Source organism: Hippoglossus hippoglossus, chromosome 9, assembly GCF_009819705.1.
Source record: "Hippoglossus hippoglossus isolate fHipHip1 chromosome 9, fHipHip1.pri, whole genome shotgun sequence".
Classification (NCBI taxonomy): Eukaryota; Metazoa; Chordata; class Actinopteri; order Pleuronectiformes; family Pleuronectidae; genus Hippoglossus; species Hippoglossus hippoglossus.
The window spans coordinates 20060766-20088230 of NC_047159.1; the positions used below are offsets into that span (position 1 = coordinate 20060766).

The 27465-nt window shown below is 42.6% G+C and overlaps 1 protein-coding gene across 2 annotated transcripts in view; it reads left to right on the forward strand.

The window, feature by feature from the left end:
• The window catches only part of lmx1bb (LIM homeobox transcription factor 1, beta b), a 46008-nt gene extending 32487 nt beyond the window's left edge, over nucleotides 1-13521 (forward strand). For both annotated transcript variants that reach the window (XM_034596624.1, XM_034596623.1), the window contains 6 exons: nucleotides 6296-6528; nucleotides 8440-8615; nucleotides 9078-9155; nucleotides 9535-9601; nucleotides 11007-11168; nucleotides 12319-13521. In XM_034596624.1, coding sequence (XP_034452515.1) covers nucleotides 6296-6528; nucleotides 8440-8615; nucleotides 9078-9155; nucleotides 9535-9601; nucleotides 11007-11168; nucleotides 12319-12476 — 874 coding nt within the window. In that variant the 3' untranslated portion in view covers nucleotides 12477-13521. The remainder of the gene's footprint in view (nucleotides 1-6295; nucleotides 6529-8439; nucleotides 8616-9077; nucleotides 9156-9534; nucleotides 9602-11006; nucleotides 11169-12318) is intronic.
• Nucleotides 13522-27465: the final 13944 nt, after the last annotated feature.

The window sequence follows — 27465 nt, forward strand, 5'->3', positions numbered from 1 at the left end:
TTTTATTTGGCTTCATTACTCTCTATGAATCTATGCTCCAAAGAGAAATGCTGATCCTATGAAACAAGGTCAGCTACTGAGATCATTTATGAACACAGTGTTATCACTACCACTCTTTACTACTCCAGCAGACTGAAGTTTGCTTTAACCCCATTTTCACAGAGGAAGAATGGATGAGGTTACACCTTGGCTGGATCTGTTTAAATATGCAAATGAATTGTGTTAAAGCGCCACTTTTTTTTTATTCTGAGTTTACTTTTCCCTCTGCAAGCAATCAACCACTGGTAATGGCTGAATTCAGGTTGCTATTTTTAGGCCGTTGTGGTCAACATGTAGTGTCTGCTGCATTTAAAGGACAACAGGACCAAACATAACAAAGCAATTTTCATGATGTTGAGACGAAGTTGAAAAGGTTCGCCTTCGTTCATGTGCAGCGAAAAACATCTGGGCATCAAATGTTTTCCTCTTTGACCAAAGCTCTTGATACCGTTGCTAAGAGCCAATTTTCACATACTGAGGCGTGACCGGTGACTCGCTGAGAAGTGGCTGCGGCACAGTGTGGAGACCTCTGCTGCGTCTGTGAGACAGATCCGTTTGTTGTCATTCCAGACAACAAACAGAACAAGAATCCACCTGAAAATTAGCTGTTCATTAAATACAGGCATTAAACATTTCTTTCAGATGTACAGTATGTGAAAACTGTAAAACTAGAGTGGCACTCAGTAGAGCACATACTGCCACCAAGGCCCAGCAGTCAACCTAAATCCAATCAAGCTGCACCAAATTTTACACACACAGATATCAGTTACATAAATATGTGATGTGTGATTTCTTTTTTTTTTTTCTTTTTTCCATAGAGATCCATGACAAAAAATTCCCCTGATCCAGATCAGTACAAGTAGATTCTTCCCTGACCCACACGCCATCCTAAATTCAATCCAGTAGTTATTTTTTTTTATTTTTTTTTAAGAAACCAACAAGCAAATGGACATGGGTGCAAATATAACCTCCTCCGAATGCTTTAATGTCATGAGTTGAATGAGAAGATCATGTTATTTTTGTTTGTTTAATTTTTACCAAAGATCAACAAGATGGAGTTTTAGAAGTGATCATAAACCAGAATATTTCTGCTAAGCTAAGCAACTGCACTTATATTTACAGTCTAGCTGGTTGATCATGTGTCCGCCCTGTTGTAAGTCTTAATGCTAAGGATACATTTAGTGGTGTCAATCTTCTCACCTAACTTTCAGTGGATTCAGCGCATTTTCCCAATTTCAGAAATTTACATTATCTCTCACATCTGATCTGAAAGGAAGAAATCTTATTATGTCTGGTTTGATCCCACATTTTGTATCCAAGATAAAGCCGGTAGAAAAAAAGAGACTGGAAATATGGAGCGTGCACAGTTGACCGATTGCTCCACGTGCCCTTCATCCTGCCCCGGAGGCCCTTGTCTGACCTGCCTCCCAGGCCTCATCTCTCACCTCAGCAATGATTGGCATGGCCACAGGTTTCCTGCCCAAACACGAGAGCCCATCTTCAAAGTAATGGCTTACAGCTGCTGCCTGGATAATCCTCATCCCCTCTGTCTTTGATGGGGTGCGGTGACATAATAGCCCCGGCTATTCTTTCCCCAAATTGTTATGGTATTTCTCCAAGTGTTGTTCAATAGCAAAAGGGGAGTAGGTGAGACTGTTGCACGTGTTGCTAAATGTAGCATGATTATCAAGACACATAAGCAGCTCTACGCTCTCGCTCCCCCTTTACCCCGTCCCCTCTTATTCCTCCCGGTTTCTTTTATCCCACCCAGTCCTCTTGATGCTTATCACTGCGGCAGAAGCATTAAATGTAATGTCTGTAGAAGGGAAATCATTGGCAACATGTGGTGAGAGCTTAAGATGTTGTCACACTTTAAGTTGCCTATAATCTGTTCAAAGGGAGAGTGCATAGTTCTCCAGAGTGCCTGGAAAAAGGAGGGGAAGAAGAAGAAGAAGAGCAGTGGAGAGGGCGAAGTCTCTTAGCTGCACTTGGCCCGGCTGAAGTGTTCATCAGACAAATAACTGTCGGTCTCTGTTGGCTTCTGTCTTTTTCATCGTGCTCTTTGTTGTTTTCTTTCTTGCATTTGCTCAAAACACAGCTTGTAGCGTTACAAGCCTCAGCAGTGTGATAATCTGTCTCGGGGAGGGAGAGACAACCATAGATAACGAAAGAAAAGGACAGACAAGGGATTACAGGTATGTGGACACAGGATTAAAACGAAGGACGTAATGATTCCTGTGGGAGAGGGATGTGCTGAGATGGGCTCTTTTTTCATTTATGAGTCCAGTTCTGGGGAGGCCTGGGTAAATATTGACAGTTCCCTCCGCTTGAGATGCGGCCATTGATCCACACAGGAGGGTCTCATCACTTGATCTGTGCACGCAGGTGTGGGAGGAGGGGAGAGCGAGAGCCGGGACGCGGCGTTGTCGTGCTGGTGGTCCTCTTTGTGGTGTCTTTTATAAACAAGCGAGCTTTAAGGTGCCGATCGGCCCTGCCTCTGCGACACTGGGAGTCGTGTTACCGGAGCAGCTGAACGTCCAGAAAGTGGATTTGAGGTGGATACAGGTCTTAGTGTGACGGGTCACTGGGATCAAGTAGAGGCAGAAAATAGAGAACGATTGCCCTAAACCACTTTAAGTCTGATTCCAGACACAGCGACAGCTTCTTTGATATCTTTAATATCCCGGTGGAGCCTCACAGAAAGCTGCGAAACCTCCTCTTCAGCTAATGTTATCAGCAGCCCCTGTCGATTTGTTTTTCTATATATAAAATCATCATTTACATCTTCTCCTTCTGTCTCCTGTTGGCGTGCGGGCCCACAGGCCTGGTCCTCAAACCACTAATCAGGTAATGTCGGGGAGGCTGAATGGCGTGCCTCCCCCTGGTCAACCTTCACTGCTCACACAGTGGTGTTGTTTTAAAGAGCATTCTTTAGGCGCTGAACTTGGAAAGGTATTAAAGTGGGATTAGGCTCCTCCACAATCCACTGCTTGTGTCATTCAGGGAGTTTGTGTTCTCCTTTCCCCACTGCCACCTCCCCACTCCTTCTCTGTTTGATTGTGGCGAGCCGCAGGAGTGGGACTGACTGCGCCTTTCAAAGGAGAGGGGTAGGGTTAAATCCCTAGTCCACTGCTCCCTGCTAATTCTCCTTGTTCCTTAGAGAGGGATTTACTTCTGCTGCCAGCTTCTCAAAGGCCTTCTCTGCCCATCCGAAAAGTCGCCGTTGCCTTCCTGTGGAGGTGTGGTTGCCATAGAAGGGGCGTCACGCATGGCTATTCCATCTGAACCCCGCTGAGAATGGGGACCGGGGACTGAAAACAGGCAGAAAGTCCGGATTAGACCCGAGGACAAAGCAGGACAGGAAGATTCCAGAAGGGACGAATAGGAATTACAGCAGCAAAAATAATGCAAAGTGACAGAGAGGGGAAATAGAAAAATAATGGCTTACAAGATTAGACTCGGAGAGAAGAAAGAAGAAAGGAAAGAGGGCTGAATGAGAATGTTTTCATCTAGATGAGAAGATTTAAAAGAGCGGTCGTAGGTGAATGCAGAGGCCTGGACATATCAAAACCGTGCTAACAAGTAATTTCCTCAACTTTTTTTTTGCTCTCTTTCTTTGCCTAAGCCGCCGATCATTAGCTAAACATTCGAGTTAGAGCTGGGAACTTGTCTTGACAGATTCATCACCTCTTCTCCCTGATCCCAGCATGTAACACGCTAATCCTTCTAAAAACTGGAAACAAGTCCCAGAATATTCAGTTTATCTTTGCAGAAATTGCAGTGTTGTGTTGCTTGTGTCTTTTATTTTTTCGGTGACCAAACTTAGAGTTTTTTCATTTAGATACATCCAGGTTGGCAAGTAATTTGTTTGAGAAACATTGCGAAATGTCTTTTAAGGGGATTATCCTTCAGGTTTTTCCATAGTTGAATAATAATCCTCTTGCCTCTTATTGTAATAAATGAAAGATTAAAGTACTTCATGAACCCCGGAGAGGGCTAATTCTGATATCTCTGTTGTTTTGCTGCCTCATGATGGTTCAAAAGAAAATAAGATGCTGTAGCTGCCGTGTTCTGATCCAGATACAGGCTGGGATTTTCATTACAATGAATGATATTAGTAAAAGAACTTATCAATTCTATGAGATGTCATTAAGATAACATAAATTTCTGCCTTGCCGATGCTCCTCTGATGAGCAGTAATTATTTTCAGCAGGCTGTGCAGACGAGCAAAACCACACTATCTTGTTTCCAGCGTGCACACAGCTGCTCATACACATGCACTCACATGTGTGAATGCACACACGCCGCGGTATCACCACTCAATCAGCACCTATAACAGCATTACCATAACAAAACCTTCCTTTGGTCTCCCTCCTCTCATATTTACACATTATATTCATCACTATCGCTCATCCCTGTCCCGGACCAGCACATGATGTCAATTGCTCCTCTCGCTGCCTCCCTGCCTCGCACAATGAAATAGATGTTCACCACAAATAGATAGGCGGTTGCCAGCTGTCTTCCAGACCAGGGCAAACAAAGAGGCCGCTAATAAATCCAGCTTTAGGGCTGGACAAGATCAACCACACTCCCGGCCTTCTTGCTGCATTTAATGTGGCTTCTTCGGAACAACAGAGGATGAATTAAATGCCTCTCAGTCACCAATAAAACAATGCAAACATCTTCCTGAAAGGATATCAAAGAAGATGGAGGTCTTGTCTAGGAAATGGTGATCGAGGCAGTGTTGCACCACAGAGGCATAATATTAGATAGTCAGATGAGATATGAACTAGACTCCAGTGCTGCCCAGTAGTCAGCAATGAATCATGGTCTCTGATATGGTATCTGATGCAAATAAGTGTTGTGGTTATGAAAGAAATGTGTAAATTGCCAGTGAAGGTCTGATTGGGATGAGCAGGGATTGGTCGCTGCTCTAAAACATGATCCGGCTCCTTTTTTCAGGGGGCCACCCCAGAATCTTTAACAGAAGAGCTTCTGCCAGACAAGTCACATCCTCAGCTGCACACAGGATCAGCCAGTCCACTTGAGTCTTAATCAAAAACCCTCCATGATCAGCTGAAGTAGGCAAAATAAAGATCTCACACGCCTCTCGAAAGAAAAACACTTAAAGTGAAACTGTGTAACTCCTGCTGAACAGCAACAAGTGACAAATATAAGATCACGATAACGGTTCAAATACAGTTTAATAATTACACTAGAAAAGAAGGACAATCATGTCAGTACAAACACTCAGTGATGTGAGTTTATTATGATTTTTTTTCTAAGACGAGCCAACTTAAGTCAGCATAAAATACTGGTCGTACCAGGCCGAGAAATGTTGGATCAGCATTAAAATGTTCAATCTGCAGGTTTTGCTGAACTGTGGTCACATGTGGCAAAACAGTAGGTAGAAGAGGGTTCATTAGCTCATAAGCTACAGTAAGGCTGTTTCAGCTGAACCCCTGAGTGAACGGAGCAGTGGAACATATCATTTCTTACGTATTGATCGTTTTGTGTACTACTTCTACTAATCATAATAATAATAATAATAAACTTTATTTATAGATCACTTTTCAAAAAATAGGTTTACAAAGTGCCTCCAAAACATAAAAGCAGAAAATAAATAATGTGATTACAAATTTAAACTACTTGTTTAAATTTTTATCTACTTGTTACAAGTTAAACAAGTTAAGAGACGATGGATAAAACATTTACTTGAAAGCCATTTTCTAAAAATATATTTTAAAAGGGTTTGAAAAGAGGACGCTGCTGCAGGTTGTCTGACAAAGGGAGGTTATTCCACCATCTCAAGTCCTGCCCTGGTTACCGAGGGTAACAGCTGGTTATCAGATCGCAAAGTGTACAAGCAGGGAGAAAGGGATGAGGAGGTCTGCTGTAGATAAGGTGGTGAAAGGCCGTTCAGGGATTGAGAAACAAGTAGCCAGTGCAATGAGGCAAGAATGCATGTGATATGTTCATATTTGTGAGTTCTTGTAAGAACCCTAGTCGCTGTGTTTTGAAAAAATTCCCACTTGTCCTTGAGCAAGATCCTGAAGTGTAATAGAGAAAGTGATGCACATAGATTCGACATGAATTTGTGTGTGAATAGATGAATGGCAAAACTGTGGCCCTTTGATTGGTCATCAAGACTAGACAAGTCATTATATATAGGAATGAATGCTCAATTTTTTCTCTCGTACAAAATGTTCTATGTCATCAACACACCTCCAATCGTCTGTTTTGTCTCCTTCTGCAGGTTGTTTGCGACTAAGTGCAGCGGCTGCCTGGAGAAAATCGCCCCCACGGAGTTTGTGATGCGCGCCCTGGAGTGCGTCTACCACCTCAACTGCTTCTGCTGCTGCGTGTGCGACCGTCAGCTGCGGAAGGGCGACGAGTTTGTCCTGAAGGAGGGTCAGCTGCTGTGCAAGATCGACTACGAGAGGGAGAAGGACTTACTCAGCTCGGTCAGCCCCGATGACTCAGACTCAGGTGAGCCCTCTGCACCCTCTCGCACCAGAGTGAGAGCAGCACTGTGGTGCGATCATCGTGTGGCACCAGGGTGTTGTATTCTGTATGCTCTGTTCCATCACAGCGGTCGCCAACATACACATCCTCCATGATGATCCTGAGCTGGATCTCACTTGTTGAAGCACTATATTATCAACAATAAAACAAGCTACAAATACTGAGTTAATTTGGCCTTAAACTAGTTGCCAGGCATGTGAGATTTTTCATGCGACACCAGCAGTAAAAACATCTAACACGGCTCCATCTGCAGCTTTTCAATGGCTGATTTTGTAGCATTCTCATTCAAGTGGGGAGCGTAGGTTTATGATACAGTAGGAAGTGGAAACAGGACGAAGCCAAGCCGCCCCGTATTAATGGCTTTCCATGCGTGGGCAGGATCTGGTTCTGGAAAGAATTAAATCACTGTATCATGGTGAGTGACAGAGGGATTTGGGGCCTTTCTACAGAAAAGCCTGCGCCTCCACTCTTATCAGCTCTAGTGTTCCTCGCCCATAGCCTCCACACACAATGAGGCTTCTCGCCAAGCCTCACTGTTCACTACCATCTGGCTCACATTTAGACGTGCACAAAAGCGGGGAATTTGTCAAATACATCTGTGCCTGTGTCAACTTTTGTCAACTTGTGGGAATATTTGCTCTGCCTCTTCCACAATCGGTCGTGTCCCAGTGTATCGCGCCGGCATGTCCTTTGTGCACGTCTCCAAATTCAAGATGGGGAAAATGTTGACATGAACAGAGGTTAACCTCGGTATGCAGCAGCTGAAATGTAGGTTTTCAGCGGAGAAATGTCGATACATATCAGAACCAGATGACAGGAGACACTGAGCCATCATGCGGGTGCCTCTTCTCACAGTCGGCAGACTCCAAGATCATTAAGGTTCATTAGCGGTTCACTGCTGCTTCTGATTGGGAAACAGTTGTTTTCACATAGAGTGATAATTCATGTTTTTTTATTCATTGATTTAATTTCCACGTCATGTTTACAAAGCTTAACAAAGGCCTCTGTTGCAAGTGTTATTGAAAGGCACTGCAGAATTGTGCCGCAGCATATTTCACACTATACGTCTTCTTTATTGTTTTTCTTCAGTGACAACAATTTATTTTAAAAATGGAAGTAAACGTATTTAGAGGTTTCACATTGTTTTCCAATACAAAAATATTAATGATCTTTACAAAATATTGACAAATTGATCTCTCAATCGGGGAGAGTGTTGGATGTTTTTTTCATTTTTGATAAATGCAAAGAGCTATATGATTTTCTAATCTAAAAAAAATCTAATAAAACCAAGTTATTATTTAGTTTTAATGGCACATTGTAGGTTAGAAACATGAAGTTCAAACCACTGTTGCTACCTGGAACTGTAATATCCTGTTGCTGCTTGTAGAAATCTAACATTCCATATATTTTGTCATTATTTAGAAATCTAAAACGGAGCAAAAAAAGCATTTTCTTGCCGTGTCACAGGAGATGTATTTCTCATATGGACTCGTGTTGCCTTTTTCATGTTGTACTCGTTGTAGTGTTCTTATCAGAGATTGATTTGGTGTAAATCAGACAAAGCTGAGAGCAATAAATTACAAGTGACGCAGTGTTCAGCTCAGTGACAAATGTGCATATTTCCTTGTGCTCTCCAAGCAAGAGCCGTAGACTTCTGTAAGTCAAATCGTACATGTGGCCTTTTCCTTTTGTAATAAATTGATAAGAAAGTATCAAAAACACATGTGTCTCCTTTGATTATGCACTTGTGGTGTGTGAATCTCCCGGAGCAGGGAAGAGCGAAAATGTATTTGTCTGCAGGCTGTCAGTGGCTGAAAGGGTGTAGTCAGTTCAAGCTTGTGCTGATGTTACTGAAAAAAATGACTCTTTCCACAGAGAAAAGTGACGACGAGGAGCTGGACATCAAGCCAGAGAAAGGGATCGGAAGCCAGGGCAAGGGGGATGATGGGAAGGATCCCAGGAGGCCCAAGAGACCACGCACCATCCTGACCACTCAGCAGAGACGGGCCTTCAAGGCCTCCTTCGAGGTGTCCTCAAAACCCTGCAGAAAGGTAAGAGGGAAGCGTTCAAGAAAAACTCTGGTTTGTATTTGGAGTAATGAACACATGGGGATTTAGATGCCAACCACGAGCCCTACAGTAGTTTTACAAATAAAATTCTCAAATTAAAAAAATCTCCCCCACCTCAGAGGCGAGCTTTGAAGTGGCGAGCAGCTTTCTGTTCTGTGTTAGCCGAGACAGGCTGGTGTAACGCAGCCCGCCTGCACCAAACATCATACTGAGATAGAGGAGGACGGCCTCCGTGCGACCGCTGCACCCGCTCCAAAGCTTTGAACAGGCAACAATCAAGAGTTCCAAACAGACCGCGTCGCTGCTTTCATTCAACGTTCACGGAAATCAAACAGGCAACGTGGCCTGTTGGGAAATGTTTAGGAGGAGAAAGCAGTTCAGGGTATATGACGTGTGTGTGTTTTCTTGTGTAACCCTGGAAATCTCTTGTGTCGATGTGTGCAGGTGAGGGAGACGCTGGCCGCAGAGACAGGACTCAGCGTTCGGGTGGTCCAGGTGTGGTTTCAGAACCAGCGAGCTAAGGTGAGAGCAGTGAACTCACAGGATGAAATCAGACTTACGTGTCCACATTCAACAGCCTTATTCCATCTGAAGAGTCCAGCTAATAAATCACCACAAGTATTCGTGTTAAATTTATCACTGCATTCCTTTTCACAAATGCATTAAAAAACGAGCGAGGAGTTGCAACTCTAGCTCGCTCTTGCATCAAATGTCTGCGCCCTCCCCCTTTTCTGATTATTATCTTGTGAAAACCTTTGATACTTGATAATGAAGTGCACTGAGATACAGACTTTACGCAGTTCATTCCAGGGTGAACGGCGAGGAGCATCCTTTTTAAATTAAAGACTGCATGTTAGTTTTGGGAGTTCCTCACAACTTTGACTCCTTCCTTTCGTTTCAGATGAAGAAGTTGGCAAGAAGACAGCAGCAACAACAAGAACAACAGAATTCTCAGAGACTTGGCCAAGGTACGATAGTGCTCATACCCTGCAGACACAATGGAGGCCCTCTGGCTCAACGCTCCTTTCTCTGGGAAATGTGGCTGCATATTTAATGTATCTAACATTTACATTTTTAGAAATAGAAAGCCCCCTTTCACTTAAATATGCGTTTTGCTTATTTCTCATTCACCTGGATGTTCAAGTTTCACCACGCAAAGTGATGCATGTCCAGATTTTTGGCCACTTAAAAGCAGGACTGGGCGATACGGCCAAAACTGTTATCACAATTAAAATGTTCATATCAGTTCATATGAAATGTTCATATTGATAATTATCACAATAAATGTCAGGTCGTTATTTCTTTCCGGCTTAAAGATTCTGAGGAAAGTAGACAGTTAGTTCTTAATGAGCAGAACACAACAAAACACTGGCTTAACAGCAAAACCCTCAAATCAATTATATCTGTTATATATGTATATCAGTGCTTGTGGAATGTATAAGCTTTACATCAATACATATTTTGACATATACATAGAGATGATATTGAAGAAAATTATATCATGAAAATTAAAGTTAGTTTATGTGGCGACATGATTTTGTGACATTACAATGACAAGTCAGCCAATCATTGTCCATTTTAAAAGGAAATATATTCATCGATTCTGTTTTTTCAATGAGAGAGAAGGAGTAGGTGAATTTTTAAGAATTTTTAACAATCTAATCTAATTCTGCAAAAACACGAGACACAAATTGCTTGATATATCATAAACTTGTCTGGTGATGGTCTCTAAGTTTTTGTGTTTGTATCATAGCAGTGTATTGTTTGAAATGTTGACACTTCTTTTGGGTGATGACTGAACAAACAGGTATACCACTGAATCAGGAAATATGAGCTTCCGCTCCTGTGTATTCAGCAACTACACAGAATAACAGATTACAAACAGGTCGCTGTATAAATAGGAACAGTCCACGTCACAGAAAGTGGGACGTTCTCTTCGGAGCCAAACAAAATGAACGACAGACGTCATTTCACAAAGCCGCCGCAGAGGAAAGAGCAGGGGGATGGGCTCCAGTCATGAAGCCACAAGAGCTTTGTGTCCATCTCAGCAGTCAGTTAGCCAAGAGCTGTGTTTGTGAAGGGAATTATGGGAGAAGCCACAGGAAAGACTACTGCAGGTTTCCATGGTAATACTGCCAGGGAAGTGATCTGCGTTACTGTCGCTGTTCCTCCCTTTTGTTTTTACCAGTATTGTACTTTTTTTTATTCTGCAAAACTGTGACTCAGAGTCAGGTGAGCTTGTAAAAAAACCCCAGGTATTAAAAGACAGACCGAAAACACATCTCCGCACTCCTCATCGCTGGTTCCCCCCTGTGCAGCTCCACCTTTCTGTTATCACATTTTCTCTAATGGTTTGTTCTCATTGCTCTACAGAGGTGATGTCCAATCGGATGGAGGGAATGATGAACTCCTTCACACCGCTGGCTCCGCCACAGCAGCAGCTGGTCGCCATGGATCAGAACGGCTACAGCACAGACCCCTTCCAACAGGGGCTCACCCCCCCACAGATGCCCGGGGACCACATGAACCCATATGGTGAGCATCCACTGACTCCCACCCCCTCCAGCCATTCATCCCCCTCCCCAAAATACCCACTCCTGCTCTGGAAACACACACGCGCACACACACATGCCTGTCCCTTGATCAACCTCATAGCTCCCCAGTGTGGGACATGTGTTCAGGCCACAGCGCCCCCTCCCCTGATTTAAGCCGCGCACAGAGACGTACGAACAGATTCTCCTCCCACATGAGATAACACAAGCCTTCCAATAAGCTGCTGGGTTTTGAAGTTCATTTTCAAATCTGTTTAATATGGTTTTAACTCTCTGCCTCCAGCTCGGAGACATGCCCCGTTACCGACCATTTTTTCTCGCTACAGATGAAGTGCGGTCCCAGCAATGATTGAGGGTTTTGTGAGCTAATGAATCAGAATGGGAAAATAACTAGTCTCAGATTTCTGTGTGATACAGGGAAGAATTAAAATGCTAACACTTAGAGGGGGGGGGGGAGAACTCAGTCAATCAAGTGTTGGTCCACAGGATGTAACCGGAATAACATATTTCAGAGTGATGTCCTCAACAAGCCCCAGAGGGACCATTTCCTGAAGTTCATAACTTCCTTATAATTTGCCTCCATTTAGTTCTTCTCGGTAGGAAGAACCCAAGTCCCTGGTCTCATCACTCTCCTTTGGTTTGGGGAAAAGAACAATATTGGCAAGGCATTAAAAGATATGTCTCCAAACACTGTCCCCATTTTGTGCAACACTATCATTAAGATCCAGAGTGTAATAAAGTTAACTATTCCCTCTAGAGAAATAACATGTTGAGGTTTTATGAAAGGCGTAAACAGTTGCTATTAACCAGATCTTTTAGGAGGATGCCCCTTGTTTACATGCTCCCTCACAGACCGCAATTGTCCCAGGGAGGGCAGCAAAAAGTGAGCTTTGATGATATCGAACTAAACAGTTCTCACAATTGTGATGACACACAACAGCAGTTTCTCAAAGTGACTATTAGTAATTATAATTTCCCAACGCTGCTGTAAATCTCAAATACAAGATTGCGTTGATTTCATGGTCAGAGTGGGGGCATTGTTGTGTTGTTGTTTTTTTCTTGCTGTTGTCGTTTTTTTAATGACGCCTCTGCCACCGGATCCTGACACTTTTCTCCGCATCGTCTCTTCGCAGGTAATGACTCCGCGTTCCATGACATAGACAGCGACACGTCCTTAACCAGCCTCAGCGACTGCTTCATGGCGTCGTCGGAAGCCAACTCCATGCAGGCCCGCGTGGGGAACCCCATCGACCGCCTCTACTCCATGCAGAACTCTTATTTTGCATCATGAAAGAGAGAAGCGAAGAAATTTAAAAAAAGGAAAGAAAACATCAGCACAGAATAAACTGCCCATCTCAATCTGAAGTGCGATGGCCCGGGAGTTTCTACACAAACACGGACACCACAGAAGAGACGCCTCCTCGCAGCGGCTCCTGGTTTTGTGCCGAAGCTTCCTGTAAAACCACTTGTTGTAGGACAGACCAACAGATTCCTGGGGAAAACTTAAATATTGTTAGAGATGATTTGGCCGGATCGCGTATCTGTCACAGGAGATGTGTTGCTCTTTTCTTTGTTCACTTAAGGGAAAAACAAGTAGATATTGAAGCCACTGATTACACACTCTCAACCCAAATAACAGTGAATTTATAAAGTGCATGATCAATTGTAAACTACAACTTTTTGCAAGCCCCCTCCTCCGGTTAAGATGTGGTGATGTCTGGACTGTTTCTTCTCTACACTACATGGATTCCCATGTTCACCGTTAGCATTTTGATCACTTTCAATAGGTTTAGATATTGTGTTAATAGTAAATAGGTGCAGCATGTCTGCAAGAGTGACTGTACATTTGTGTAAGTATGAGAGTCTGGTGAGAAAGAATTGTTAGGAGCGAGAGAGGAAAAAAAAAGGAGGATCATTTGGTGGACAAAGTAGGATCAGTGAAGTGTAAATACTTTCCCCAGGCAAATTGGATGTGCATGTTAAAAATGGAAAGCATTCTATTTATTTAACTATAACAGGCTCTTGAAGGTACATATTAAAAACTGAAAAGCTTTATTTAAAAAGGAGAGCATTTTTTTTTTTTTTGTTGAGCAATTAGTGAGTTCATGAGTATCACAACTCATCTGTATGCTTTTTTAATATGAAGATTAACCCTTTTTGTTTTTGTTTTCTTCAGCCAAGCTGTAAATGAGCAATGTTGCTATTTATTTCGTACAGACCATAAAACTTTTGTTGTCATTGTCATATGTGCATTCTCAAAAATGTTAAAAGTTGCTAATTGACCAAAGTTGACTGGTTTGATGAATAAACAATGTCTTTCTCCTGATAACATTAAATAAATGCCATTCAGTGATCATTCACGTGGTGACATTTCATATACCACCTGCTCCACTAGTTGTTATCCTGTCATACTGCACTTACATTTTTCTGAGCAGTAAACTATAAAATACACTGCTGTTATTTGATGAAAAACATGAACGCTGGTATTAATATCACATTTATTTCCAATTTTATAAAAGAAAATACATAAAAACACCACCTAGTGTTTCAAACAGTGTTGGACCTTGCAGGGCCAAAGCTTACATCATGACATTTATTTATATTTGAAAATGTTTACACCCTCTAATCAAACGTAGGAATCTGGAAAAATGTATGTTGAAACCGAATCCCCAAACTATCCCATCCTCGACTATTCAGAGACGTCCCCCATCTTCTTCTGTCCCTCACATGTCTCACACACACACACACCGTTTAAAACCGATTTGCACGGCTGGTGACCTCCATGTTCCTCAGACACGGTTTAGTCCTGGTTTAGCCCTCACCAACGGTTCGCACGGCCTGGGATGACAATGGTCTTTGCCTCCACTTCGTACGACACTTCTGTTGTACAGATGTGTGTCTTTGCTCATAGCCAGACAATGTAGATAACTTTGCTTTAGAAAGCTAATTGGAATGTCGTGTGTGTGCAGAGTAGCTGTGTCTACGTCCCACGTCCCAGCACTGCTTTCTAAAGGCATTTGTTGAATATCCTGGGAGAGACACACGTCGGCCCAAACTCATTAGACTCCCATTTGTTATACTTTGTGTTTACTGCTACTGCAATTAGTAAACTTTAACATGCTAACAAGCCAAAATACCTCAGCAAGCTCAGCATGTTAGCATGTTGATGTTAGGCTAGCAGAGCCGTCAGCGTGGACTCCTGTAAATATAGCCATGACTAATCTAAACAGCGAGCACAACCTGTTTACTTCAAAGCACATATTGCCGTCGTTGTTTGGCTTCAACCGATGAGCCGACAGTCATCCGAGGCTTGTAGCCGTTCCAACGCGTGACACCTCAGTCAGAGAATGAGGATGCCGCGGCATTAAACATGCACATGTAGCCAAGGTGAGGTCGAAGGAAAGTTCAGGTGACATACCAGTACAGCTGCACGACTCGAGCGAGCCCCACCTATCACCTCGGGGCCTGTCGGGCGGTTTTTTGGATGTACCATCTGGGTGCTCCTTCATCTCCCTGACAGCTCCTCAATGTGGCCAGGCAAGCTTCCACCCACTGTCTGTGTGGTAACGTGATCACGCAGATAAACACTCATGGTGTTCCGTATAACTATGATTCTATTCCTAGTGCCATACGCATGAAAGCGTTTTATAACCCCTGCTGCTATTCCTGAGCTGAGGGAGCAAGTGAAAGTATGAAATGTGTTGTTTCGCACCTGAGCGCAGTGTGGTACATCTATATATCTCCACTATCAGGACTTCAATCTGACAGCCAGGTGCTGGACTTGTTGGCCACATTAAACTGCCATTTATCTTTCCTTGTGATAGGTGAACTTACCTAGAAGCACCGCACTGACATCATCTTCAGTCTGGAACATGTTTGGATGAGATTCAAGGCGCATGTGAATGAAAACTGACTAAAAATCAACCGACACAAAAAGTATTGAAGGACTTTCTGTTTCTTTTTCTCGTCACCTAAGTCGTACAATGAAACTTTGTGAAGTTGAACAAAAAACAGGACGGGCTGTGTGTCTATAAGCAAGACTTACAAGGACAATATACAGGTTTGTTCCCGGTTTCTATGTATAAATATATATATAGAGATATATATATATATGTGCGTGTGGATTTAAGTGTGAAAGATGTGAAAGACTGAGTACACACATGCAACAAAAGGCGCCCGTTTACAGCAAACATGGATGGGGTTGCCGGGCACACGCCGTGTTTGCACGGGACAGACAGGACAATTGGTTTGAAGCTCTTCCTTGTTGGGGCAGAACAGGTGAGCTTACAGAGAGGTGTCTGTGCGTGGAAGAGGACAGAAGAGGACAGAAGACTCACCTGCTGGCGCTGTGTGGTAGAGATGTGAGAGTAAACCTTCAACATCCATGAATTCTCCTGCAGGATTTCCTTGCTAAAATATTGTTGTGTTTATTTCTGTCCGCTCGTGTGATTGTCGGAGCAGTAAATTGCCATCACAAATTCATACGATTAAATTGTCAAGAATAAAGGATGAATAAAAGTTTGAGGTCGTATCCTCTTAGAAAAAGTGGAAAGAGGTAAAAATGGCTGATCGTTAATTCAGGCAACACAAGTTAAAGCACATGTGTAAACGAAACAGACCAAACTGATTTATGCTTTAGGGTTCGGTCTCACATATGCAAATGTTTCAATAGCAAACCTTTGTGTTCTGTTCACTTCCAATCTGTGCAAGCGAGGGCGTGAACAAAACATCTGCAGAGTTCAACTTTGGTGAACTTTGACCTGGGATATTCACATTCCCTTTGTGGGTCCGTGCCCCCTGTTGTTGTTGCTAATCCATACTTTTACAGAAAAATCCAGTAAATAAAAATATATACTCGCAAATGTTGGGAAGAATTCGCATTAGTTGAACAATCTCTTTTCACACACACTCAGATGAGACCAAAACAGTTAAATACGTACAGCAGTCCTCACTCATTGACACTTCAGGAAACAGGCTTGGTCGCTTCCCTGTCGAGAATCAAAGGAGAATACCGTATTTATCCCTCCCTCGTGTTGGCACGGTGAATATGTAGCTGGTGCCAGCAGCGTGTTCTCTTAGCTCAGTATGAAAACTGGAAACAAGGGGGAGAAGCTAGCCTGGCCAGTTGGAGAATATTGCTTACCAGTGCATTTGGTTGCAAGTAGATTTATATTAACCACACAGGCCTGACAGCGATCTGAATTGTCTCATCCCACTCTCAAGAAGAAAGCAAAATAAACACATCTCAACTGTTTCTTTAGTGTCACAATCGTGCATCACCATTTTTCCAAAATACCCAGAGTCCCACTCAGCTCCACCCAGGCTCAGTATTAGTTGGAGCAGACAGAGTAAAAACAGAAATCCAAATTGGCCAGGATGCATTTTATTATCCATTTATACGTCCACACTCTACATCCTCGTGCCCTTCCGCCTTATTTCTAGCTTCCTCTCTCCATTTTCTCCAGTTCAAGGAGATGCGTGAATATAACCTATGTCACTCCTTGTTCGCTGGCACCGGGACGTGAATAGGCCAAAGAGGACTCTCAGAGGTTGAGGTAAGCGTGGCCTCGATATGAAAACAGTCCACTGAAACCTGAGCTGAAGACACACACACACACACACATGCACACACATGCACCAACTCACATAGTCCAAGTCAAGAGTCAGCCTTCAGTAAACTGTTCGCACATTTACTCTTCTGCCGTCCTGGCACCACATAGGAAATGAGCCTAGTGACAATATTTTCATTAGATAATGTAATCCGCAAATTTTCCACCTGAGACACAATTGGAGGTTTGTGATTCGTTTTCTCTCTTCGCCGGTGTCTTCTTATGCCCGACCCTTGAAAAACATACAAAGCTTGATTTTTTTTATTTGAGGTCATTTAAAACAAGCCTCTCAGCAGCTGCTGCGTAAAGGCACAGCGTGTTCTCAGGCGGCGGCCGGAGCGAGGAGGCAACACGGCTGCGTATCCCTGCATCACTTCATCACGCTAAATCAATCAGGCTGTGACACATTCTAACCAGGCAGGACTTTTATTCTGACAGGGCCATTTTTTAAATTTTACTTTACTGGTGTAATTGGCAGTTGGCAATATATTATTTCTCCACATCACTTTTTCAACAGACCAATATCGTTTTTTTATTTTGTTTTTTTTAACAAACCAAACCTCAATTAATCGTTGCTTCACAGGACTGAAAACATTGTGGCGTTTGTGGGTTTCAGTACAGTCTAGATTTCTTCTCATGATTTCCCAGAGTTCACAGGAGTTCACAGCGAGTTCCCAGTGGGAGTGGGGAAGAGGTGGGGGGGGGGCTTTTGGGTGTTTTCGTTGGGCATTTTCCATGGCGCGTGGTTAATTGTTGAGGGAGACTTTTAACCAGAGTCTGACACATAGTCTTTGAGCCTCGAGGGCTCGTGCGTAATCAGATGACAGACTATGCCGCGGGTTTGACCATAGAGAGGGGACAGAGCCAAACATCCAAGCGTGCCCTCCCAGCGGCGTGCTGCTTTATTGTGTCAGTCAGCGGCACAAAACGCTGCCGCCACTGTATGACCATTGTTTGCATACTGCAGGTCAAGCATAGTTGTAGTAACAGTGGTATACTGTTACTTTGTGGATTCCACAATGGGAAACTCTTTGGCTTAAAGACCACAAGTGATGCAACACACACATTTTCATAGCGCTCGTAGAGGAGAGTGTATCTGTGAAATACAAACTCCTGTAAACAAAAAGAAAAATACAAACAAGGTTGGAGTGCACTCTGTTACATTGCGTCCTCTCTTGTCTAAGAACAATTGACCATTTGAACTTCTCCATACACATGTCTTGGACATGTCAACATATTGCTGCCACTGTTTTTTTCACCTCCTGCCTTTGTGGCTGTGCTGGGAAAAAGATGGTGTGGGATTCACCTCTCAGCGCCCAGGGGTGCAGATAGAGCCCTGGATAGGACTTGGTAATCCCCACCACTATTGGAGCCCATCTGTTTTGGTTTTCATTTTTCTGCATTATTAGTGCTTATTGGTACATGGTCTAGGAATGTAGCCAGAGTGTTTGAAGTGAAGGAGGAAGGTGATGCCAGGGGCATTAGTGGAGGGAATGATGACCTTATGGTCTAACACAAGCCAGCACTCCTAACCTCCAGGAGCCTCTCCCTTGATGTTGGAATCCAAAGTCCTGCTCTCTCCTCGATCTCCGACGCCTTGGACTTTGCAATTTGCCATTTCATCTGGCAGTTGATTAGAGTCACAGTCATGTGCGAACATCTCTGTCTTTTTATTCCCACAATCAATAAAAATAGGCTACTCCACATTTCATTTGTGCTGTTCACAATCTTTCAAGAAACATTATTTCTCTAATGGTACAACTACTTTTATGTTGAGTCAGTTTGATATGTTTTAGCAAATATTAGCTGTTTCCCACCACTGCCACTATTACAACACAGTATTAGGGCCTTGCTGCTTATTTCATTAAACAGTTTTTGTGTTTATTCTCATATTTTTTTGTAAGATTCTCCTTTTTTCTTGTAAAATTCTGACTTTATTCTTGTGATATTCTGACTTTATTTCTGAAATCTCCCCTTCCCCTTTAAGTGTCTGTTATACTCCTTATTACACTTCTTAATTCGTGACATTGTACAATTTTACTGCAGTGAGGGCAACAACATATCAACACCAAAAACAATACAGCCGTCTGCAGCAGCTCTGCAGGACTGTACGAGGGCACAGCAGTGTTTTGCACTAAATGCTAACATCCACATGCTAACATGTGTATCATGATGATGTAACATGCTGATGTTTAACAGTTGTAGTTTTCCATGAACATCATAATGTCTTTAATTAAAGCACTAAATACACAGAAAAGCTGAGGATGGTGAGAGTTTCTCAAGTTCTTACAATTTTCTGTTGAGCCATCTCACTGTGAACCACAAACGTCACCCTCAGGGTGGCGCTAGATGAAAAATCATGGAAAAACTGAACTTATTAGGGTATAACCCGTAGTGTGTATATAAAATGGACGTATAATATGGGTCTGAAAAATGAAGCCAACACTTATGTGCCTGAAACTCATGTTCTCTTAAATTACCAACACTGGTTATAAAAAGCTGTTTCTTAGACTCTACAAGAAGTCCCAGTCTGTTTCATACAGAGGTTATGGTTGCAGTCACTGATTTGGATTCTTCTTCGGTACAGCATGATGTTCATTTTGTGAATTACGGTCCCAGTAATTAGATGCCAAATCAAATCAAACACTTAGGCATGGATACTGTGTGATTGACATCTAGCACCAACCAATGGGTGCCGGCGTAGGTCATTGCCCAATGTCCTCAAGCTCTTAGTTAGGCTCCGCCCCCCACTCCTTCAGTTTGGTTACATCTGATTTCAGAAAACCAAGATGATGCTGGAAAAAATGCCAAATTCGAGCAGTTCCCAAACCAGACGTTAAAGTGGGTTGTCCCTTGGTGCAACCTCTGGAAGCAACAACTGCCCGTGGTGCAAAGTGTCGGTCTGTCCAACCAAACACCACAATGTTCAAAAAGAAAGCAAACAAAAAGAAGTCCTGCTGATCTTTGTGGATCAGAACATTTAGCAAAGTAATATTTGGTCGGTCACTTTAAGAAATTACATTTCTAGAAATTAAAATTCAAGAAATGAAAGTTCAAGCAGACTTTCTAATGATCGAATTAGTGATTTATTTCTTATAATCAGTATCAGCTCCAGGCTATACATGGTGTAAGACTGCCGATTAGAATAATCATTCAGTCCTTTAACTGTCGCTCTACTGGAGCATATGCTCACATACACACGTCACTTTGGCGTTCTCCTTTAATAAGGACTCAGTGGAAACATGTGAGGTGTAGTTATTAATTAGTACTGATGTGTTCTCTAGAGCATGACATGCCAAGCTAAATCATACCTGTGTATTTATAATCAGTCCTTGACTTAAGTTTCATGTTCACTGTTGTTTGTCAGCGGTTGCGTGGACGTGCGTTTGTCAAACTGGAGCAGAAAATTAAATGTGTCACTGAGGCAGATAAAGGCAGAGGCAGTCACCTCAACCACAAGAGTTTGAAAAGAGTTTGCAGTGCAGTTCAGGTTACTCACGCTATTTACAAATCGTGTCGGTAAGGTCACGTGGATGCGTGTGCTGCTACTCCTCCCACCAGAGCTGGATGTTTACTTCAACAATGTACTTACATTTTCCATGTATCTGTACTAGGTTAAGTTGTTGTACTTTCAGGTGCTTTACTCCACTACATATATCAGAAAATACTTGTACTCCCTACTCCACAACATCTTTAAAATTAATTGTGTTACATGTTCATGTTGTTCCTAATATTTTTAAAAGTACTTAATAATAAAGAGAAAGAAAGAAAAAGCTCTTTGATATTTGATATTACAATGTGTGTTTTGGAGTGATTTCAGTAGCATCATCTGCAGCTTTCTTTATTAATATGACTATAATGAGTCTATCTTGAAATAAACAAAATATAAAGTAGGTACAGTTAATGATGAAGTTGCATTAGTAATAGGCTGCTTTCGGGAAGTACTTTGATTTTTAATTCTTCAAGTACACTGAAAAGCAATTACTTGCTTACTTTTAAATGGTAATGAGGTGCGTTTACTCTAACTTGAGGACATTTCTGTCTATTTATTAGTACTTTTACTTTAGACATTTTAAGTACCGCTATCCTCTGCACAAATTATGTTTGCAGGATCATTTTTATCAGCGTGACCCAAAAGACTGTTCGAGTTTGAATTCACACTAACAGTTTTTTTCCCTCCTCACTCACCTCTGGCTCACACATGACTTGAGAGTTGCAGGGCTCACAAACATGGCCTCTGGATGTGGGATCCGGCTGCAGGACGAGGTGAGCCATGAGCTGTAGATTTAAGCCCCTGGATGTTTCGACAGAACTCACCTGTGAGGCTGATAAATCACCGGCAGTGTACCCTCCGAGCGGAGAGTGGACAGTAAATCTGAAAGTCAACAGCCAGCGAGCGCTAAACCAAACTGTTAGGAATTCTGCGTTTGGCACACTTCCCTTCGCGTACGCTCCACTTATTGTATACTCTTAATGACTCCAATGAGCAGCTGTCTAACCTGCATTTGCTGGGAAAATACAGCTTTAACCTCTGTTATGAAAAGTTGTAAAAGAGAAGTCTGTCACACCACCTTTTGTTTGTTTATATAAATTAGATCCAATTTTAAGTAATTTCCAAAGACCTATATAAAACTGTAAATCACACTGGCTATTGCCCCCAAACTGGTCTAATGACCACTGGGCCAGGTTTTGACCTCACTGACCCGCTCTAAGTTGATAATCAGTATTTTCATAGCACAGAGGTTATCGCTACTCTGACCTGCTGTGATCTTTTGATAGTGGCGAGAACTAACATGATTATCAGTTCATCATGACAATTACAATCCATATTGTTACATATGAATATCATTTGTCAGTCGTGTCTTCCTGTCCCCCCTCCAGAGACTGGGCTGCTCTAATAGAGCTTTGATTTGGAGTGCATTGATTAGCCTCCTGCTCTCCTCCAGTTAACAGCAAACAATCAGCCTTTGTGTGTCGCAGCTTTTTTTTTGACAGTTTTATTATGAGGACTAAAACGGGTCCCCGATCAACCACAAGACGAGCAGCCTCCTCCTTTTCAAAAGGTTAGTAAATTTCACCATATAGATTTTTTGGTGTCTCCCTTAAATGTCATGGCTTAATTATTAACTGTGGGGCCATTTTGGAAAGAGATTTGCACTTTTACAATATTGTCATGCCTGGTGAGGTTAAGTGTTGAGAGAGCGAGGAAGGCCATTGTGTTCCCCCTGTGTTTAATGAAGATGGATTTAGAGATGAAATGTTGGGTGTAATAAACACAGCGTGACCTTTAGGTCCTTACTACGGCTGGAAAAACATCTTGACGGCTTGAACGGACATATAACATGGATTTCTTTTCTTTTTTTATGTTAACAGGATTTTCTTTTGCTGATTGTGAATTTAAGAATGAAACTACAACATTATTAGCAATATATTTTTGTTGAACATTACAGTAACTGATGATTGCATCATCACCACCATCGAAAGCTTTACTGCTTTCAGTGAGAGTAATGTTCTCTCCTCCTCTTCGATAGTTCAGGATCTATGAGTTCTAACTCGAGATTATAACCAGTCACGAACAGCAGAGGTCATGACCTCCCCGTGTGGCCGTTATGAGTAAATATTGATTACACTGCAGTCAGTCAGCTAAGTGGAGCCACCAGAGCAGAACACAGCCGTGCACTGTGTTGTTTTTTGAAAGGGAGTAATATCTGGCCTAATCCCAGCCTCGGCCCTGCCCTCACCCCAGCCGGTGCACTTCTCTCTGCTGTGCACATCAGCATGTGCGGCTCTGCGTCGGGCTCAGGTTTCCCCAGGCTCCTGCTTGGTGCAGTCAGACCTTCGCGGCAGCGGCATATCTGAATAGCCTCCTGAAAACTCAAAAGTCTTCTAGCCCGGGGCTTCCTCCGGGGCACGGACTGGCCGACTCCCAAGCTGGTATGGCAGTATGTTCTTCACCCCCACCTTCATACGTGTCATCGGACTGGCTGTGCCCGCCTCAATGAAAGCTCTCTGTTGACTTCCTCTGCTGACAAGCAAGACGTGACCAGCGCTGTGGCGTTGAGCGCTAACCACTGAGCTGGGCCATGAAATAGAATAAGCAAAACTCTGTTATGGAAAACTTAATGTTGCCAAATTCGTAATATACCCTAAACTGTGGTTTTCTGTATTAAACAGGCTCTTTTTTTAAATCAGGTATTCGTGAATTAATATGAACAAAGATCTCTGTATTATTTAATGAGTTAGTTTTAAAGGAAGAGTACCATGGGCGGCTGTGGCTGAGGGGTAGAGCGGATGTAGATGCACTGTATGAACGTGTGTGTGAATGAGTGAATGGCAAACTGTAATGTAAAGTGCTTTGAGTTATCATCAAGACTAGAAAAATGCTATATAAATACAGACCATTTCCCCTCGTTTGCTTGACACCTCGCTCATGTCCGTATTGTGAGGCTTCCACCAGCAGCTAGTTAGCTTAGCATTAAGACATGAAAAAGGAGGAAACAACTGTACGAAGATCAACACAATAACACAACACAAGATTACACAATATATGAGGTTTGTTTAATTCATACAAAAATGAAGTTTAAAAGTCACTACATTGGTTTACAGTTTACGTGTCTGAGTATTTCATTGTTAGGAGCAGTAATCTCTATTTAACTCTGTAGGCTTGGGACAAGATTTTGGGGTCTGAAGGATTCTGGTTATTAGTTTGACCTATCACGTTTTATCAGGCTTTGGTCTGTTAATAGTCCGTGTAGAGAACAAAAAGGAGGAAAACATTCCCCGAAATGCATCAGCTATCTATATTTAATGTATCTGCATTCATATGCACATAGCTGTTAAAAGAGATGGGCCAAAATGTCGTCTGGACCTAAAACACCTGTGTTTGTGTTTTATGTAGAGAAACGTTTGACTTGTGTGGACGAGTCAGACTGTAAACGAGTGTAAAGCGAACAGAAGTCGGAATCTTAGCCTGAATACCCGCTGACCCAATCCCCAACAACCAAAATATTGTCCGTTACCCTCAGAGGCTAATTCGTGCAGACGACAGCCAATGAGCTCAAAGATTGCTGGAGCAGCAACTTTCTGAAACCTGAAATTTTACCATGAGGTTTAAACTTAAGGTCCTGCTCAGTCTTTATGCTAAGTGAAGCTAACCAGCTGCTAGTTGTAGAGTGGTATCAGTCTTCTCATCTAACTCTCGGTCAAATGTCAAACTGCTGCTTTAAGTTGTTGATTTCAGTGTGCCATCAGACCATGATAAAAAGGTTTCATTATTTCATAAATCCCAAGACAAAGAGAGGATTTGGAGCCACACAGCAGCGGTGGTGTCAACATTCACACTGACAGAAGGGCCTGATTTTCTTCTGTGGGTTGTTTGGGAACTGGAGGCTCAGGAGGATGCAGCAAGCCCTGACAGAGAGAGCTGCCATTGCGCACAACAGAAACCTACCCACAAACCATTGCCTGTGGCTTGCCCTTTGAAGGTGCATGTCTCTTCTTGACATTTCTTGTCAACTTGCCTTGGGAACACTGGAATCCATCGTCTTGGTCCAAAGTTTGTGTTCAGACTGTCTGGGACGATGCAAAAGATATAACCACTTCAATGTCATTCAAGGGAGGTAGAAAGCCATTAATCCTCCAAGTCAATTAACTATTCCTAAACCCTGGGCCCTAAATATATTGCTTTGACACCTTGAGGTGAAGTTCAAAGTGCTGTGATGCAACACCTTTGCAGCTCATAGTGAAAAATATAGATTTCTTCATACAAATGACTGTGGAGTTGTTTTTATCACTCTCTGCCTCAGCGAACAGACACACACCAGGGCTGACGGGGGAACACGGCGTATTTGTGTCACTCCAGCAATTGGAACAGAGCAACATTAATAGACCGTGCGGGTTGTAACACAATTAAAACATAAATATGCAAAGTACACAGGGCTGCCTGTGCCACGCTGTATCTGCAGAGACAGGTGCCAGGCATCTTTAGTGTTTATGGCAAAGATCCTCCGGCAAATGGCATCACGGCGACCAAACTGGATCAACATGTGATGTCTGCGAACACGACTTCAGCCCTAACACGTAAATGATCTGAGCAGGAGGAGTTGGCCCTGGTCGAAAAAAAATAACTCACAAATATGTAGAAGCAACTCACATTTCTACATCAATGAATAAACTGAGCAACGTCGAGAAGAGAGTTCTTTATTTATTTTTTTTATGACAAAATCAAACATCATACTCTGCTTCTTACAAATTAAATAGTAATGATCGGTGTCTGCCCTGTTATATTTCTTTGATATGGAAGGAGGTGTGAAAAAAATTCTGCGTGTCTGAACAGAGAGCTCAGTTAGCTCCGAGGCAAGTGCAACAGAAAGCCAGCGTGCTCCAGATAGTGAAGGCTGACACAGTCCTGTCTGTCGGAGTGATCCCGGTCCTCTGACACGTCTTCGTGCGAGGCATTCGCTCGCTCGCTCTTTCATCGGCCTCATTCTTCGAAGTCTTGCGTTCAATTTGGCTGATTGAGCGGACGGTTCCAGTCGCTGCCTGGCAATTTCTACGGATGTACACAAATTGTCAGTCAAGGAGTGACTGTTCAATAATATAGCCTTTTACAGCCAATGCCCAAGGACCTGTAGGCCATTACAGGGCCATTACCAGTGAAATCCTTGTCTGGACAAGTGGAGGGAAACTAATGTGTTGCTGTGACGAAAGGTCCTCATTGTGAGGGGTTGCAGCAGCAGCCGAGCTGGAGGAGATAGGATCAATTGCAAATTAAGCTCGTAGCTGTGAGGGGAGCGAGTGTGTTGCTTTCTGCCTGTAGCTCTTACCATTAAAAAACAAAAAGGAAAACAAAAGTTTCTGGTTTTTAAGGTGTGCGTTCACTCTCACACTATATCCTGGGATATCAATTTCCCAAAAATGTGTAGTGACACATGTATTCGTTCACATTAGTTAAAAAACAATCTGAATCAATAAAAACATAAAAATACTAATGAACGTCTCATGACTCATAGATGAGACATGATGACATGATGAATGTTTAAAAATAAAGATTTACACAGTAGCTCACACCCATTAGTGAAGAAACGCTGCAGACACTTTACAGTAGAAATATGAGTCAGATTTAAATGAATCCTGTGTAGAGTTTGTGAGAATGGAGGTGCTGCACCTTTACTTTTTCTTCGCAGTAGAGATGTGACAAATTGGAGTAAGTTTGGTTTTAATCACGATGCTGCATTAATGTACAGGAGACAGTTTTTCATTGTAAAAATTAGCTGTCTAGACAGACAAGCTTAATTCTGGACTTCCACATCTGTCTTTATTTTTCTACGGGGTTTTAACTGTCTATCAAAATGTGGTCTCCAAAATTTGGTGGGTGTTTCTCAGTGCGCCCACGCAAATCTTTCCAACAAGAATAATACATTTACTTTCATATTTCTTTCTGTGGTTCACCATGTATACTGTAGACTTTCTCCCTGATGTTACTGGTAAACAAATAAATGCACAAGCACTGTATCTCTCAGTTCCTTTTTTTTGTAGAAACCATAAATTACACTAACAAGCCACCAGTGATGAGCTTATGATGGACTAATAATGGAAGATTTAAAAAGCAGCCTGTTTTCATTCTCACATTATCAAAGATAATCAAAACGAACAGCACAGCAAAGAGAAATACGTCCGCACACTAAATGACCATGACGTTAAAGTGCGTTCGCTCCTCTGTGGTGGAGCAAACATTTTCGTTTCGGAGGGGGAGGCTCCTGTGCCTTGGATTAATTAGGCGGAGGAACTCCCAGTTTGGGGAGCTTAGCATGTGCAGGGTGATGTTTTCTTCGCAGTCTTTTCCACAGGGATAGGTTTGCACTCATCTTTGATAGTTAACCCCATGTGACCCTTCCCTAGAGCCAGGCCCACTCCCACCTCACTGCTCCTGCTTCTCATTAGAGCTTGTCCACTAGTCTGACTGGGTCTAAGCAGGCCGCCGGCCAAGCCAGCGACGCACGGGTCTTTTCCAAAAGACATAAAGTACTGTGTGTGTGTGTGCGTGTGTGCGTGTGTGTGTGTGTGTGTGTGTGTGTAACTGTGTAACTGTGTAACTGTGTTAGTTTCTAAGCTGGTTTATCAGTTAATAAGACATTGGTATTTAACATTTAATTCAGATATTTTACCGTCAGATTACAATGCTGCATACATAGTTTTATTACAGTTATACCTGGCATGTAGCAGCATTAGAGAGCTGCGTTAATGTTTCACAACTTTCAAACTAACATGTCAATTTGTCAATTCAATGGACGGATTACAGCAGCACTGAGCTGAACTGATTTAAATGGCTGAAAGTTCCTATATCACATGGATCAGTGGTGGCAGCTGATTGGGGATTTCTCAGATATACAATATGCCTCATATATACTACCATACCCGGCATTATACCTCTATCATTACAACTGTCACGGCTGCTTCGATCATTTCTGTCAGACATTTCCTTTTGTGTAAACACTTAAAACCTTGATACACCTCTCCATTTATGTCAGACACCGTCTTTTCTCATGAGTGTTGTGAATATTGTTATTTTGTTGATGTGCTACACACGACATATATAGCTCTTCTGTCCGTCACATATTTTTTTCCCCCTATAAAGGTTTTTTTTGTAGTGTTACCTCACTCTTGTTGAGG